At 41.5% G+C, this 13,465-nt stretch overlaps 1 protein-coding gene across 5 annotated transcripts in view; it reads right to left on the reverse strand.

The window, feature by feature from the left end:
• The window catches only part of LOC114920232 (uncharacterized), a 31,448-nt gene extending 26,198 nt beyond the window's left edge, over positions 1-5,250 (reverse strand). For 2 of the 5 annotated variants that reach the window (XR_010667613.1, XM_065962092.1), the window contains exon 1: positions 4,770-5,249. Coding sequence is in view for 3 of the 5 variants with exons in the window: in XM_065962092.1 (XP_065818164.1) it covers positions 4,770-4,912 (143 nt within the window). In the remaining 2 variants the exon portion in view is untranslated. Of the gene's footprint in view, positions 1-1,030; positions 3,937-4,769 lie in introns of those variants that run through there. The other 3 variants (XM_065962091.1, XM_065962089.1, XR_010667614.1) reach the window with 2 other exon arrangements.
• Positions 5,251-13,465: the final 8,215 nt, after the last annotated feature.

Genomic DNA, 13,465 nt, shown 5'->3' on the forward strand with positions numbered 1-13,465 from the left:
TATGTTGAGGATTTAAAGATTTAATTAACAATTGTGTTTTTCCAGTAATACATTTCTATTTCTTTCCTGAACTTGAGACAAAATCATCTGAGCACAAAGGCTGCATATAAAGAAGCGGATGGATGTAATTCATCCATCAGAAAAACAGCAAAATCCAGAAGGTGTAAAGGAATTAAGAGGCAAATCATCAATTTTCTTCCTCTTCATTCTCCTTTTAATTTATCTGATTACAAAAAATAAAGAACCAGTAATTTACAGAGCTACTAAGTTGTAAATTTCAACTCCGTCTGAAGCTTTGCACAGAATCAGAAGGTATACATTTTCCTCGTCTTCGCTGCCCTGCAATCGTTAAGGTTCCCAGTACGGTTCCAGGAGGAAAATTTCCAGGTGGTCCTTTAAAAAATAAAAAAAGCTGAGCCGGAGCTAAACTAATTCAATCCCATTTAAGATCAACAGGTGAGTAAGGAAATACACCTGTTACAGATTCCCGTCCTCCACAGAAAGATTCTCAAATTATTCATGAGTGTATTCAAATGCTTAAAATGCTAATTTGAGACCCCCCCCCCCTTCTTTTATCGCTCCAGGGATACATCGCTCCTGTTTGACAATTTGAGAGTCTTAAGAACAGGAGAAATGTCAAAATTTGGCATTATCCCAAAAAAATAAAACATTTAAAGACCGGCTCCTTCCTCTCTCTCTTTTTCTTCCATTTTTTTTTTCTAATAAATCTTAACAGCTCAAAAAGGAACTTCCACAACTCTAACACCACTAAGAATAAAACATCAAAAATAAATCAAATTACAAAATCTTTGACGGTTTAATCCAGCAAATCCTCAGCGTGATTTTGGTATTTTCATCCAATTCTAAGTGCACACTAAACATGAAACATTTTCTACTCATAACTGGACTGATATCTCTCCTCTTCGTCTCCCTTTGGGGGAAATACACCTGCAGAGGGATTGTACCTGCTCACTCAGATTCACGCATCATTTGTATAAAGATTTCGAGATGGTGATGTGTTTCTGCTCACCTGCTCTTCTTCCTCTTGCAGACGTCTCATCATCGCTCTCAGTTTTTTTTTTTCAGCTTCGCTCTGTCACTTTCTGCAGCAGTTTGGGAAATTAACTTCTGTTTTCTCTGCTTCTTGGGTTTTTCTCTTTTTTTTTTCTCTTTCTTTCCCCACCCTCTTCTCGTTCTGCACCGGCACAGGTCTGAGGAGCTTTATGAGCTCTGTGAAGCTCACTGACAATATCGCCAACACGACGGTTCATATTGTGAAATTCCCTGAATAAATTACTGTGCCCACTCTTTCTCTTTATCTGCTCACTTATGACCTCAGTTTCTGGTATTTGGGATGGGTATTTTTTCTCTTCTTCAAACCTAAACTTCCCAGAAATATTTTCTATCAAGTGTATTTCTGTAAATCTTATGACCAAATTAGTTGAACCCCTTTTGTCTTTTTGTGGCACGAGAAGCTTTTCATGATGATCTCAGTCACAAAAGATGTCAGACGCAGCAGATTCTGAGGCAGGTTTTTGTCATGTCAAATCTGCATATGACGCACTTTTTGTCATGTTTCATTTCCTCACACGATTTCTGATATTTTCCTTTTCTTTTTTTTTTAACTACAACAAATTCACATAGAAGTTCTTTACATTCACAATTTGACCTTCAATTTTACTCGCTCAACTGAGGCGGAAAAATCAGGAAATCGCTCGGATGTTTTTGCTTCATCTTCCAAGCTAAAATAATTGTATTCTACTTGAATCAATTTGCAAAAAAAAAAGTGCAATTACAGAGGCGCTAATGTGAGAGGAAAGGTGTAGATTTTGTTTTTCCATCACACACAGAACACAAACAACCGTTCTGAGATTCAATCTGAGACATGCAAAGACCGGGCAATTGGGGATAATCCCAAATGTTCCACTTCTTGTTTCTCGGCAGAGGAGCTCTTGATTCTGTTTGTATTGATCTCATATTGATTCCAGGTCAAAACAAATCCCCCCACCCCTCCCCCAGTCCTCCACCCCCACTCATCATACACACAGTGTGCATGCAGGAGGACATCAGAGGTTGACCTGTAACGTCCACTGAACTCCAGTTTCTCTCTTGTTTCTGTCTGCACCGCTGCAGACGACAAACAATCTGATGAAATCTCAACCTGGGCCGTACCGACCGCGGCTTTGAAGTCGGAGATAAAGACGAGCATCTAATATTGCATCCATTAAAAAGCAGAAGGTTCAAGGTCATGTCTAAAGCAAGTTCCACTTTCCAGCGTTTTTTAAATCTTCCCCTAATTTAGATAATTTCAGGAAAAAGAGCAGCAGTATTTACTCAACAAATCTCATATTTTTCAGCTCTTTTTGTGCAATCAAGAAGATTTCCAGCATAGGTTCAAGGCACCTACAGGGGTCCTTGAGAAATTTCCAGGGGGTCTTAAGCAAGCTGAGTTCTACTTCATTTCCATTTAAGCTCAACAGGTAAACGAGGAAAGGCGCCTGTTAATCTTTCTCCCGGGAGATTCTCTCTTTGGTTCATTAAATCTCATCAGGGCTAAGTATCTCCTCAGCGACGCTTTCAGGCTTTTAAAAAAAGGAAGAAATGTCAAATGTTGACATTATCTTAAAACCATTTAACCACCTGCCTCTTCTTCTCACACTTAAACTGAATCCATTAGGAGTAAAGCCACGAAGAAGAAGCACACAGGTACTCTGGACACAAAGTGTTGTTGGATGCATGAAGTAAAAAGAGATGAAACCAAAGCAACTGTCCAGAAAAAAAACTCTGTGTGACATGATTGTTGGCGAACCGGTGAAGTTGAAGATTTCTGCATTCTTTTGGACGCTTACAAAGAGTGTTTTTGTTTTTACCATTTTAAAAGCTTTCTCGGCAGCTCAGTCCTGTTTGGTGTTTAAACGAAGCTACAAATCTAAAGCGACTCTGATGCTGTCAGACTTCAGGAATTTGTCACATGCAGAATTCCTCTTGACTTCCTGATGCTTTTTCTGAATATTTGACTCTTTGGCACGCCGTAGAACTCGTTTGGTTTACCAATGGACCGCATGGTGGTCAGGTTAGGATACCTGCAGCGCTGTGTGTTGGCTCTCAGGCATTTTGTGTGTGTGTGTGTGTGTGTGTGTGTGTGTGTGAGTGAGTGTGTGTGTGTACATTCAGAGGTGTAGTGTGTGTTCTCTCACTGTCTCCTCCCTGGGAATTCCCCTCCGTTCCCGGCTCTAACAGCCTGCTGGAGCCGCAGCTGTACATATGTGTGTGTGCGTGTGTCGGGATGTATACACAGTTCATTTCAGTGCACGTGTAGGCATGCGTTAATGTAAGCGTGCGTGTGTGTGTGCATGTGTGTGTGTGTGTTTCCTCCCTGATTCCCAGGGTTCTGCAGAGTTAAACCCTCTTAAATGTCCCCCTGGCTTTTGTCCTCACGTTTCAGCTGAATTTCCCCGCATTCATCCCACCATTCAGACTCTGTATGTTCGTGCGCTCAGGAATGCACTGGGTTTGACAGGCGCCTGAACCCGGTGTGTGTGTCTGTATGTGTACGTGTGTGTGTATGTGCATGTGCATGCGTGTAAATGAGCATGGAACAGAAAAAGAAAGAAAGAGGTACGGCGAGGTTTGGAAAGGGGAGTGTTTTTTTTAAACTTTTTTCCTCCGCCCTCTTTTGATGCAAAGGTGGACTTGGAAACACACAATCACCTTACCTTTGCACACACATGCTTTTCACCTTTCAATGCACACACACACACACACACACAAACACAAACACACACTCAACACCCACACACACTCGGAGTCACATGTGCTCTCACTCAAAGAGCTCTGCACCCACTCACCCTGACACCCACACAACCACCCACACACTCACGTGCACTGCCAAATAGCTCTCACTCTTTACCCTCCCACCCTGTCCCCTCCCCATCCACCACCACCAAGCACACATGTCACACACACACACACACACACACACACACACACACACACACACACACAGTTTAACACTAAGTGCCGTGCACACGCCTGATCTGGTTTCCTCTTTGCTTTGCGAGCGACCCGCAGTGATAAAATAAACACAAATACGTGATAATCACATTCCACACATTTCTCTCCTGCCGGTGGGAAGTTTCAACTGGTTTTCTGCAAGAGTTGGTTTGACTGTGTGTGTGTGTGTGTGTGTGTGTGTGTGTGTGTGTGTGTGTGTGTGTGTGTGTGTGTGTGTGGGTTGTGTGTAATAGAGAGAGAGCGAGTGTGTGCAACCCCAGAGAGAAAAAAGAAGAAAGAAAATGAGAGAGAGAGAGAGAGAGAGAGGGAACAAAGAGATCTCACACATTCCTCAGTACTGCCAATATCCTACCAGTATACCAGACCATCACACCACACACACACACACACACACACACACACACACACACACACACACACACACACACACACACACACACACACACACACACACACACACACACACAAGCACACGCACACACTGGCAGCAAACAGTGAGATCTGACAAAAAAAATATTCTAAATCCTGCTAAATGTGTTGCATTATTCTAAAATGAAAATTGTAACATTTTTCTTTTTTTTTTTTTTAAGTTTTGGCAAATTATTTCATGCAACATTTACAAACTAAATCATCCACTGACACTGGCATCATCCACTCTAAGATCCAGCACTACATGTGGTTGAAACAGTCTAGGAAAGGTGAGTAAAAAAAACAAAAGAAAAAAAAAAACCTGCAACAAGTAAAGACAGTCCTACCTTTTCCTGATTGCCTTTTTGCAGAAAAAGCTGCTGACTGTCTCAGCGCTGAGAAGAGTCGGAGTCTCGCTGGAGGAGCAGACGTAGACGGGACGTTCACGAGCACATGGCCAGCATGGCATGCACACTTCCTCAGTCAACATGCTTTGTTTCTCCTCCACTGCTGCATGCTTTCTCTGCCATCTGTCCGTCTGTCTCTCTCTCTCTGCGTCTCTTGTCTTTCTCTTGCTTCCTCTCTCTCTCTCTCTCTCTCTCTCTCTCTCTCTCTTCCTCTCTCCTCCCCCCTGCGCTCTAACAACGCTCTCCCCCCTCTCTCTCTCTCTTGCAATTTCCTTCAAACTTCTCTGGATCTCAGGCTTGATAAAGTTGTTTCTCTTCAAGAAAGTGAGAGTGATGCATGAAGACAGTTAAAACCAAAGAGTCTCTCTTCTCCCGCACACAATGCCTCATTCTGTATCCGTCTATAATAACATCACAATGCAAATTGCTGATCTTTATCTATCGTTGTTCAAAATCTGCCTTTCCTCCTCTACCTTTTTATTTGTTTTTTTTGCTCCCTCTTGCTCACACCTCAACAGATGCAGACATCACTTATTGATTTAAATTAATAAGTGATTGTGCGTCGTCTATACATTCCCCTCCTTGGTACAGAACGCTCTGACACAGATCTCCAAGCTCTGATTCATTTTATCTGAAACATCTGAATATGAAAAAAATCCTGCACATACAACATACTGTATATAGACGGGAAGGTCTCAGCTGAGGGCAAGTGAAAGAGAAATGTGAAAAAACAGACAACACACAGAAGGACGGGCGGACTGAACATTGATAATAAAAGCTGCAAACGGCCTTGTACAGAGCTCACCCTCAATTGTATGGTAGAAGAAAGAAACTGACGCGGAAATCTGTGCACACGCGTTTCTGTATTTGGTACTCATTAAGAACAGATTCATCCATGCAGGATATGCATCTTTTAGTCGACATAAGGAGGACGTCTTTGCATAGATGTAATGTCGTAATACTACCGACTGAAGAAGCCTAAAAAAAAAAAAAAAAAAAAAAATCGGTCTAAAGACTTTCAAGGACAAATTATGATATGTCATCTGTCAGCTTTCTTTTCTTCTTTAACATTTCACAAAGACAGCCCTCTGTCCCAAACCTGAACCAACTCTTTATAGTTACTAACACAACCATCAGGGCAACTCGACGTTTGAATTGGTATGTTTTTGTGACTCCTTGCCACTTTAGCCACTTTCTCCAACGCCTGTCACAGGTTCACTCTTTCCCATGAGCGTCCCCTTTGGTCTCTGCCCATCGTTTCCAGACTGTATACCGAGCTGAGGCCGGTAATAGAAGGCTTTTGCCCCCAGGGTTTTCGTCCCTTAAAGCACTTGATAACATCGCTTCATCACCTTAATACTATCATTAATGTTGTGCATATATTTCACTGTCATGATCAACCTGTGAGCGGACAATCCACTCCATCGCACGCTCTGCCTTGACAAGGTTCCCCGGATTTTGTACGCCTTATCATCATTTGATATTAACTGTTTGGTTTAGTTTTCCCTTCATCTTTGTGTCTTGTATTGTGCTCTGTTAAATGTCTCGTCAAATTTTTGTCGGTGCATTTCTGTATTCTAAGATCTCCTTGAAAAAAACGAGATGACACATCTCAAAGGGTTATTCCTAACTTAGAATTTCAACTACTTTCGATTTCTCGCAGGAGATCGTACAAATTCAAAGCAGGTCAATGCGAGATCAAGCGTTAAAGAAGCGGTAATAAAAAGATGACGTGTCTGCTGTGCCCTGTTCATCGACTAATTTTAAACTGTTCCACCTTAACAAGAATCAGCGTCTTGACTCACAAATCTAAATGTCCAAATCAGCAGCGGCTGATGTGTCTGAAACGTCGTCGAGGCTAACGTGATGTGCAGAGGTGCTGCTTGTCAACAAGGCAGGGCAGGCAACTGCTTTGGGCCCCAGACCAGTAGGGGGCCCCTGATGGCTAAACCAAAGCAGCAGCTCAAAATGTGATAATTTTGAAATGACAGTAGGAAATCTCCCTAAGGGAGCCCCATCTGACAGCACTCTCTCTCTTGTTGCCCTGCTAAGCGTTGCATGAATTACTGTGAAAACCAAAGTTTGTCAATGAAAGCCAACCTAGAAAAATGAAGAGGAATTCTCCGTCTAAAGAGGAGTAAGCGTCGGCTGGAAGACGTGATGGTGATGAACGCCGGTTGGAGGGCCCCCCAATTGATTTTTGCCGAGGGCCCCAACAGACTCTAGAAACGCCACTGGTGACGTGACATTTCCAAGGAGGGTTGAGTAATCTGAGCAGGAGCTTCTACTTCAGTTCTTTTGAAGTTCAACAGGTGAACGAGGTGAACTTTCCCTCTCAGATTATCTTTTTGATACATTCTTTGGTTGCAAACACCTGATGAAATCTCAACCTGGAGATTCCGACATTGAATGTCACTTTGATGTTGGAGATAAAGACGAGCGTCTACTAATGCATCCATTTAGAAAAGCTAATGCAGGAAGCATTTCAAGGTAATTCCTACAGCAAGTTTCAGTTTTAATATTTTTACATTAACCCCTAATTAAGAAGATTTCAGGAAAAAGAGGAGTAATATCTTCACAACATTTTCTTTTCCATTCTTTTGTGCAATGAAGAAGATTTCCAAAGTAGGTTCAAGGTATTCAAGCTCAACAGGTGAACGAGCACAGACGCCTGTTAATTGTTCTCTCTCAGATTATCACTTGTCAACAACAACAACAACCCAATGTCAAGATTGAATCCTATCGCTTTAATCCTGTTGTCGCTTAAATCTTGTAAATTTGTTCTGTCCTTGGTAAAAATGTTTTGGTCTTTGGAATTTTGTTTCATAAAATGTAAAAATGTTTTTCAAAATGTAAATTTGTCTCACATTTTTTAAAAGTGTTTCACACTTTGTAATTTTGTTTTGCACTTCCCAGCCACCGTAGATGTGTCCCTGGGGAAGACGCTTAACCCCAAGTTGCTCTCGCTGCTTCAGCATCAGCGTATAAATGTAAGCGGACTCTTTACACAGCAGCCTCTACCATCAGTGTGTAAATGTAAAGGTGTGACCTGCAGTGTACGAGAATGGAAGAGATTAGTGATCAAAATTCAAATGATAAAGCTAATTTGAAAATTCAAATGCATTAACAGAAATGCTTCACCCCGCCACCCATCGTAGTGTGCGTTCTGCCCGCTCGCCTCATAGACTGTAAATATTACGTTCGCCTGCCTGGGAGCTGGAGTCTGATGTCACTTTCCTGCGCCGTCCACTTTGCCATTTCGTTTTCGAGTTGGTTTGAATTATGATCACTTTTTAGCACGGCAAGTTTGAAAATGAAAAGCCAAAGACCTTTTAGTTTTCATTTGAATTATGTCATACAATATGCATACATAGAGAGTAAAAGTATAATGCACACTGGATGACTGAATATTCACTTTAAATATAGGTCAAATAAAGCACCTATAATCTGAAAATTAAAACGTGTTTCTTTTACTGTAATTCATTTTAAAATTAGCTTTTTCATTTGAATTATGATACAAATTTAGCCGGGCATTTTTTGAAAATGATAAAGCAAATGTAATTTTCTTTTCATTTTAATTTAGTCAAAGAATGTGCATTTTTGAAGTTGAAAACTAAAATTCTAATTAGATAAATTAATCATCATTTTATTTTTGTGTCAAATAATACACAAATTAAAAAGCATTTCTGTTAATGCATTTGAATTTTCAAATTAGCTTTATCATTTGAACTTTGATCACTAATCGCTTCCATAATCGAGCGCTTTGAGTAGTCAGTAGTCAAAGAATTATACAAACTCAAGTCCACTGACCATTTACCTAATGTCAAATTCAGCCTAACATGACCACAAAGATTGTACTTGAGCTGTCAAAAAAAAATGTACAGAATCACATCACCTTAGTGATAAATTGAATTATTGAAGAATCATTTTCAATGAATAGATGAAACATCTTCAATAAGAAATGAGTCCTCCAAATGAGTCTGAATTTGTTATCCAAGCTCAAGTGAATTCTTAAAAAGAAATGTTAAGTGAGAGGTCAGATTTCTTTGCTTTCATTGCAGGGAGCAGATTGGTGAAAACAATCGAGAAATACTCACTCAGAACATGTTGCATCTTTCCAGGTAAATTCATTAACTGTGTTTGCAAATGATAACGAATATGTGATCGACTTGTCCACAGCTACAGGCTCATTAATCCCCTCCCTCCTCCCGAGGTGCTGCTGAGTCAGAGCAGGATGGAGCAGAATGATGAATACATTTGGACATGCAGAATTTCAAATCAGTGTTTTGCATGAGCTTTCATAATTCAAGACAGCTTTAAAAACATCCACCTGTTGAGGGTCGTGTAAATAGTTGAATATTTATGAACATGTGACCTAATACATGAAGATCATCTGGACATTTTTGGCACTAAATAGGTTAAAGAAATGGAAAAAAGGTGTCAGTATGCAAAAATTCAAAACTTTATATTTTCATAAACTGCCATGGGACAAGATTAAAATTTAAGCGGGTTCTTTGTCTGAGCATATTGGTGTTGCAAATGCATAAACATGATTATAAATCGACAGGTTTGTGGTATCTTGGTGCTGAAATAACATCATAGATTTTCCATTGGCGTGTTGCCGGATTTAAAGGCTCATCTTGTCTTCACTTCTTCCACAGGTTTGCTTTCACAAAGTATGATAGATACTGACAGTGGTTCTTTGCTTGTACAGAATTATCTGTACCCATTCAGCCCCTTTTACTGTGGAGGTCAGAGCTCTATATTTTCCATGAATGCATCTTTACAAACAGTTCTTCTGAGTAGTTCTTCTCACTTTACCGCGTATCACTAAGCATATGAATTAAAATCAATGATTAGTATTACTAACATGGTTGGCTCTGTAGCAGGAGTGTGCAGTGTGAGTGATAGTCGTACACACTCCTCCCTGAGATCCAGCAGCTGTGAATTTCTCTGCACTGGATGCAGCAGAAAAAAAAACACATATGTGTGTTGACGTTGCAATCAGAAAATTCCAAACGTGGTTGAGTCGGGCCGCGGCAACCCAAACACAGCTCGGGAGGCAGCGAGGGGCGGAATGAATGTTGTCCATAATCTGCCGTTGTCTTTTCCATTCCCCCTCCAAATATTATCCCATGTTTCCACCGGCTACAAAATATTTTGGAAAGGAAGTGGACGGCACTCACAGTCCAGTGTGAATGTTTACTGTTAGTGTACGAGCAGAGAAGGTGTGATTTGTCTTCAGAAATGAAGCCAAGACAGGACTGCTTAAAACTGCAGTTCCTCAAGTGTCCACTAGTGGCTGCCTCCTGCAGTGAGTCAATCCCCATAGAGCCTCATGTTAAAATGTCCAACTCTACAGCAGGTATAATCACGTTTAAAGCCTGTTGCAAAAAACTGTTTTTGGTCTCTTCAGGTCATTTCTCAACTGCACAGGTTACATTTTTTTATACAACTCACCTGTTTAAATTATATTGGGGCTTAAAGTGATAAAGAGTTAGGGGCGTGGCCTCCTCTTTGAGTTACAGGTGGGAGCTCTGCTAGCTGTCTAGGTGTCACCTCAAATCAAAGTTTTTTTTACAAGACAAACAGGATGAAAATGATTGATCATCTCACTCAATTTCAAGATTAAATCTAAATATCTGATAGCTCTGATCCTGTTGGGTTATTTTTGAACGACCTGACCTCGCTGTTCGCCCAACCCTCGCTCCTCTCCAGCTCCACCCTCTGACCCAAATACGGTCACTTCTGGCTCCAGAAAGCCAACATGGGAACTGGAGGCTTCATAAAGACGACCGACAAACAACCATAGAACCTATTCAGGCTGCCCGCTCAAGGTGTGATATAAACAACCCTGCGACGTCTCGCCTTCACTTTGAGTGTCACAGAGACGTGATGGCGAGATGAGGTGATCCCCGCCCATACCGCCTTCAGAGGTAGAAACAGAGGCGTTACAGGTGGGATTGGCAGAGCCAGCAGGAGAGAACAGCGCTGTGTGAATGTGTGTATGTGGAGCTCCTGCATGCCTCTGTAACGCCATACCACAATGTGAATTCACAAAGTTTGACACCTTTGCAGAATCAAATTCGCATTCTGATAAAGGCTACCAGTTGTTGTCACTGTGGCTGTGTCCATTACCTCTATAAAGATCTGTCCAACATCCCTCACCGTTTAAATTACCTTTGACAAAAATCATGGTTTGCCATCTCAACAGAGGTTTCCCCCTCCTCCGATGTGCGTCGTAATGCCACATAATGACAGAGTCGCACCGGCCAGTCTGCCACCACGGTACACATTTTCTCCATTAGCAACGAGAAATCAGACATGAAAGTTTGAAAGTGAGAAAAAAGAGAAGGCAGGTTGATTCGTAATGCTTAATTTACCCACGCTGCCTATACTGCTACCCACATCCACCAACAATCAAGGCCAGATAAGTGATTTCATCTTATTTTCTGCTTTTTGTGCGGCTGTTTGGAGACTCTTCGGGAAACAGAATTTCTGCTGAATGACCATCCTGCGTGCCCACCTCCTCCTCTTCCCATACGCCATTCTCCCCCCTGGCCAGCTGTGCACGTACACATGTGTGTGTGTAAGAGAGTGTGTGTGTGGGAGTGTGAGGGTGAAGGAGGAGCACTCTGCGTGGGTGGAACAGTGCCCGGGCTTTCTCTGCTGTGGTGTTAATAGGCCTTTTTCTCCCCTCAGCGGGACACAGAGAGCTGTCATTTACATGGAGGTAATGGAGTGATGTAGAAGTGGATGGAATATGTGTGGGCGAACGATGATGAGGACCTCGCACCTCTCTCTCTCTCTCTCTCTCTCTCTCTCTCCCAATCTCTCATGTTTTCATCACTCTTGATTTTCTTTACAACCCGTCTCTTCGTCCCTATCTCACTGGAAGCCTCTGCTTTTCTTGCTTTTTCTCATCAAGAACCAAACAGGAATAGTTCAGATCTATGAGATGCTTATGGATAATGAGTCTGTCACCTACAGCAGATGGCTTGCAGAACTGAAGTCATGCTGTACAACCTCGATGCACTGTGGCCAGTGTTGCCAGATCTCACGAGAGAAACAAGTAACAAGAGAAGCGACTTAGCTCTTTAAATAAATAAATAAAAGGTGAGCTTACCTTCAGCAATGTGTAAGAGAGCCACTTGATCACAGCATATTTAAATACATTTTTTCATCAAAAAATACTGTAACTTTTACCTTTTTCCAAAATTAAGATGTTGCACGTTTAAGGCGATTTAAAGGCAGGGTTGGTAATTTTCAAAAAATTGCTTGATGTTGAAAGTAGCATTCCCTCAGTGCTCCGTCTACACCCCCTCCCCTCTGTGCTCCCTCTAAAGCCACGCCCCCTCACTTACATGAACGAGTGTCGTTGCTCCAGAAGTGGACCTCAGCTCATCTCTCGCATTGTGTAGAAACTACGTCGTCTCATGTCTCATTCAGCGGTAAGAAAACTCACAGTATAAACTCGTCAGAGAGCGAGCAAGGAGACAGGGAGGCGTCTGATTGGTTCTTCAGATTGATACCTCGTGGCAGACATTGGTTGAAGTTTTTACAGACTTACAAACTGATACAGATGACAGATATTCTTTGTTCCTTTTTCAGAGAACATGAGTTATTAATTTCTGTCAGGACCTAAAGACAATTTCAACCACAATCTTAAAAAGTCGATCTGGAGGAAATTACCAACCCTGCTTTTAATGTGTCAAAAAAATCTCTGAGGATAATTCTGACTTTACAGACGTCTTTAAACAAACTACCAAAACAAAGATTTCAGCCAGCCCTTTCGGACAACAATCCTACGCTGTGCTGCTCACGGAGAGGAAACATGTCACAATCTATGCAAACTGTAGCACAGAATACATTGTATCAAAACAAAATATTATGAAACATTATACCCTAACCCGCAGTGTGGATTTGTGGATTTGAACCCAGCTAAAAACAAACAAATTGTCCCTTTACGTCCTTGATGATTCTCTGATTTTCATGTTTCTTATTCAAAGTCTGAGAGGAATAAAAAGAGAAAACTGTAAGAAGTCTATTTCTCTGCACACTAATCAGAAACTCTTTCACCACAATATTAACAATCATTTGGTTATCAGAGAATTTGTGTTGCTTGGCAGTGGCTCTGTGTCAGCGTCTGATCTTGAGCTCCATCCAAACACATGGCAGCATAAATTCACCCAGTGGGAGAGTAAAAGTGGCTGCGTGAAGGGAAGGCAATCATCCAGCCAAGCTGCCACCATGAATTCAGCCGTTCTGATGAATGACATGAATTTCAGCAGAAAGGGGTCTTAATCGTTTTCCTGCCACTCGTGTCAGCAGTTACACCGATGCTGAACGATCAGACGGAAACATCAGATGAAATATCACGCGTTGTTCTCCGTCGGCTTTTTGTAAACAAATGATTCTCTTTGCTCAGGAACGCATTTTAAAAGACGTGAAATTAATTCACTTTTAGCTCTTTCAGCAGCAATTTTAAAAGCATGAAAGTCTGTCAGACCGCCCAGACTATGATGCGCTTTTCTGTGATTCTTACAAACTACTATGCCTGATTTCGATGATTATTTATAGAGATCAACAGAGCGGTCCCGGAAGTAAAACTACAGTTCGTTTTCTCCAAAGCAGAT

Source organism: Labrus bergylta, chromosome 13 (assembly GCF_963930695.1).
Source record: "Labrus bergylta chromosome 13, fLabBer1.1, whole genome shotgun sequence".
NCBI classification, from domain to species: domain Eukaryota; kingdom Metazoa; phylum Chordata; class Actinopteri; order Labriformes; family Labridae; genus Labrus; species Labrus bergylta.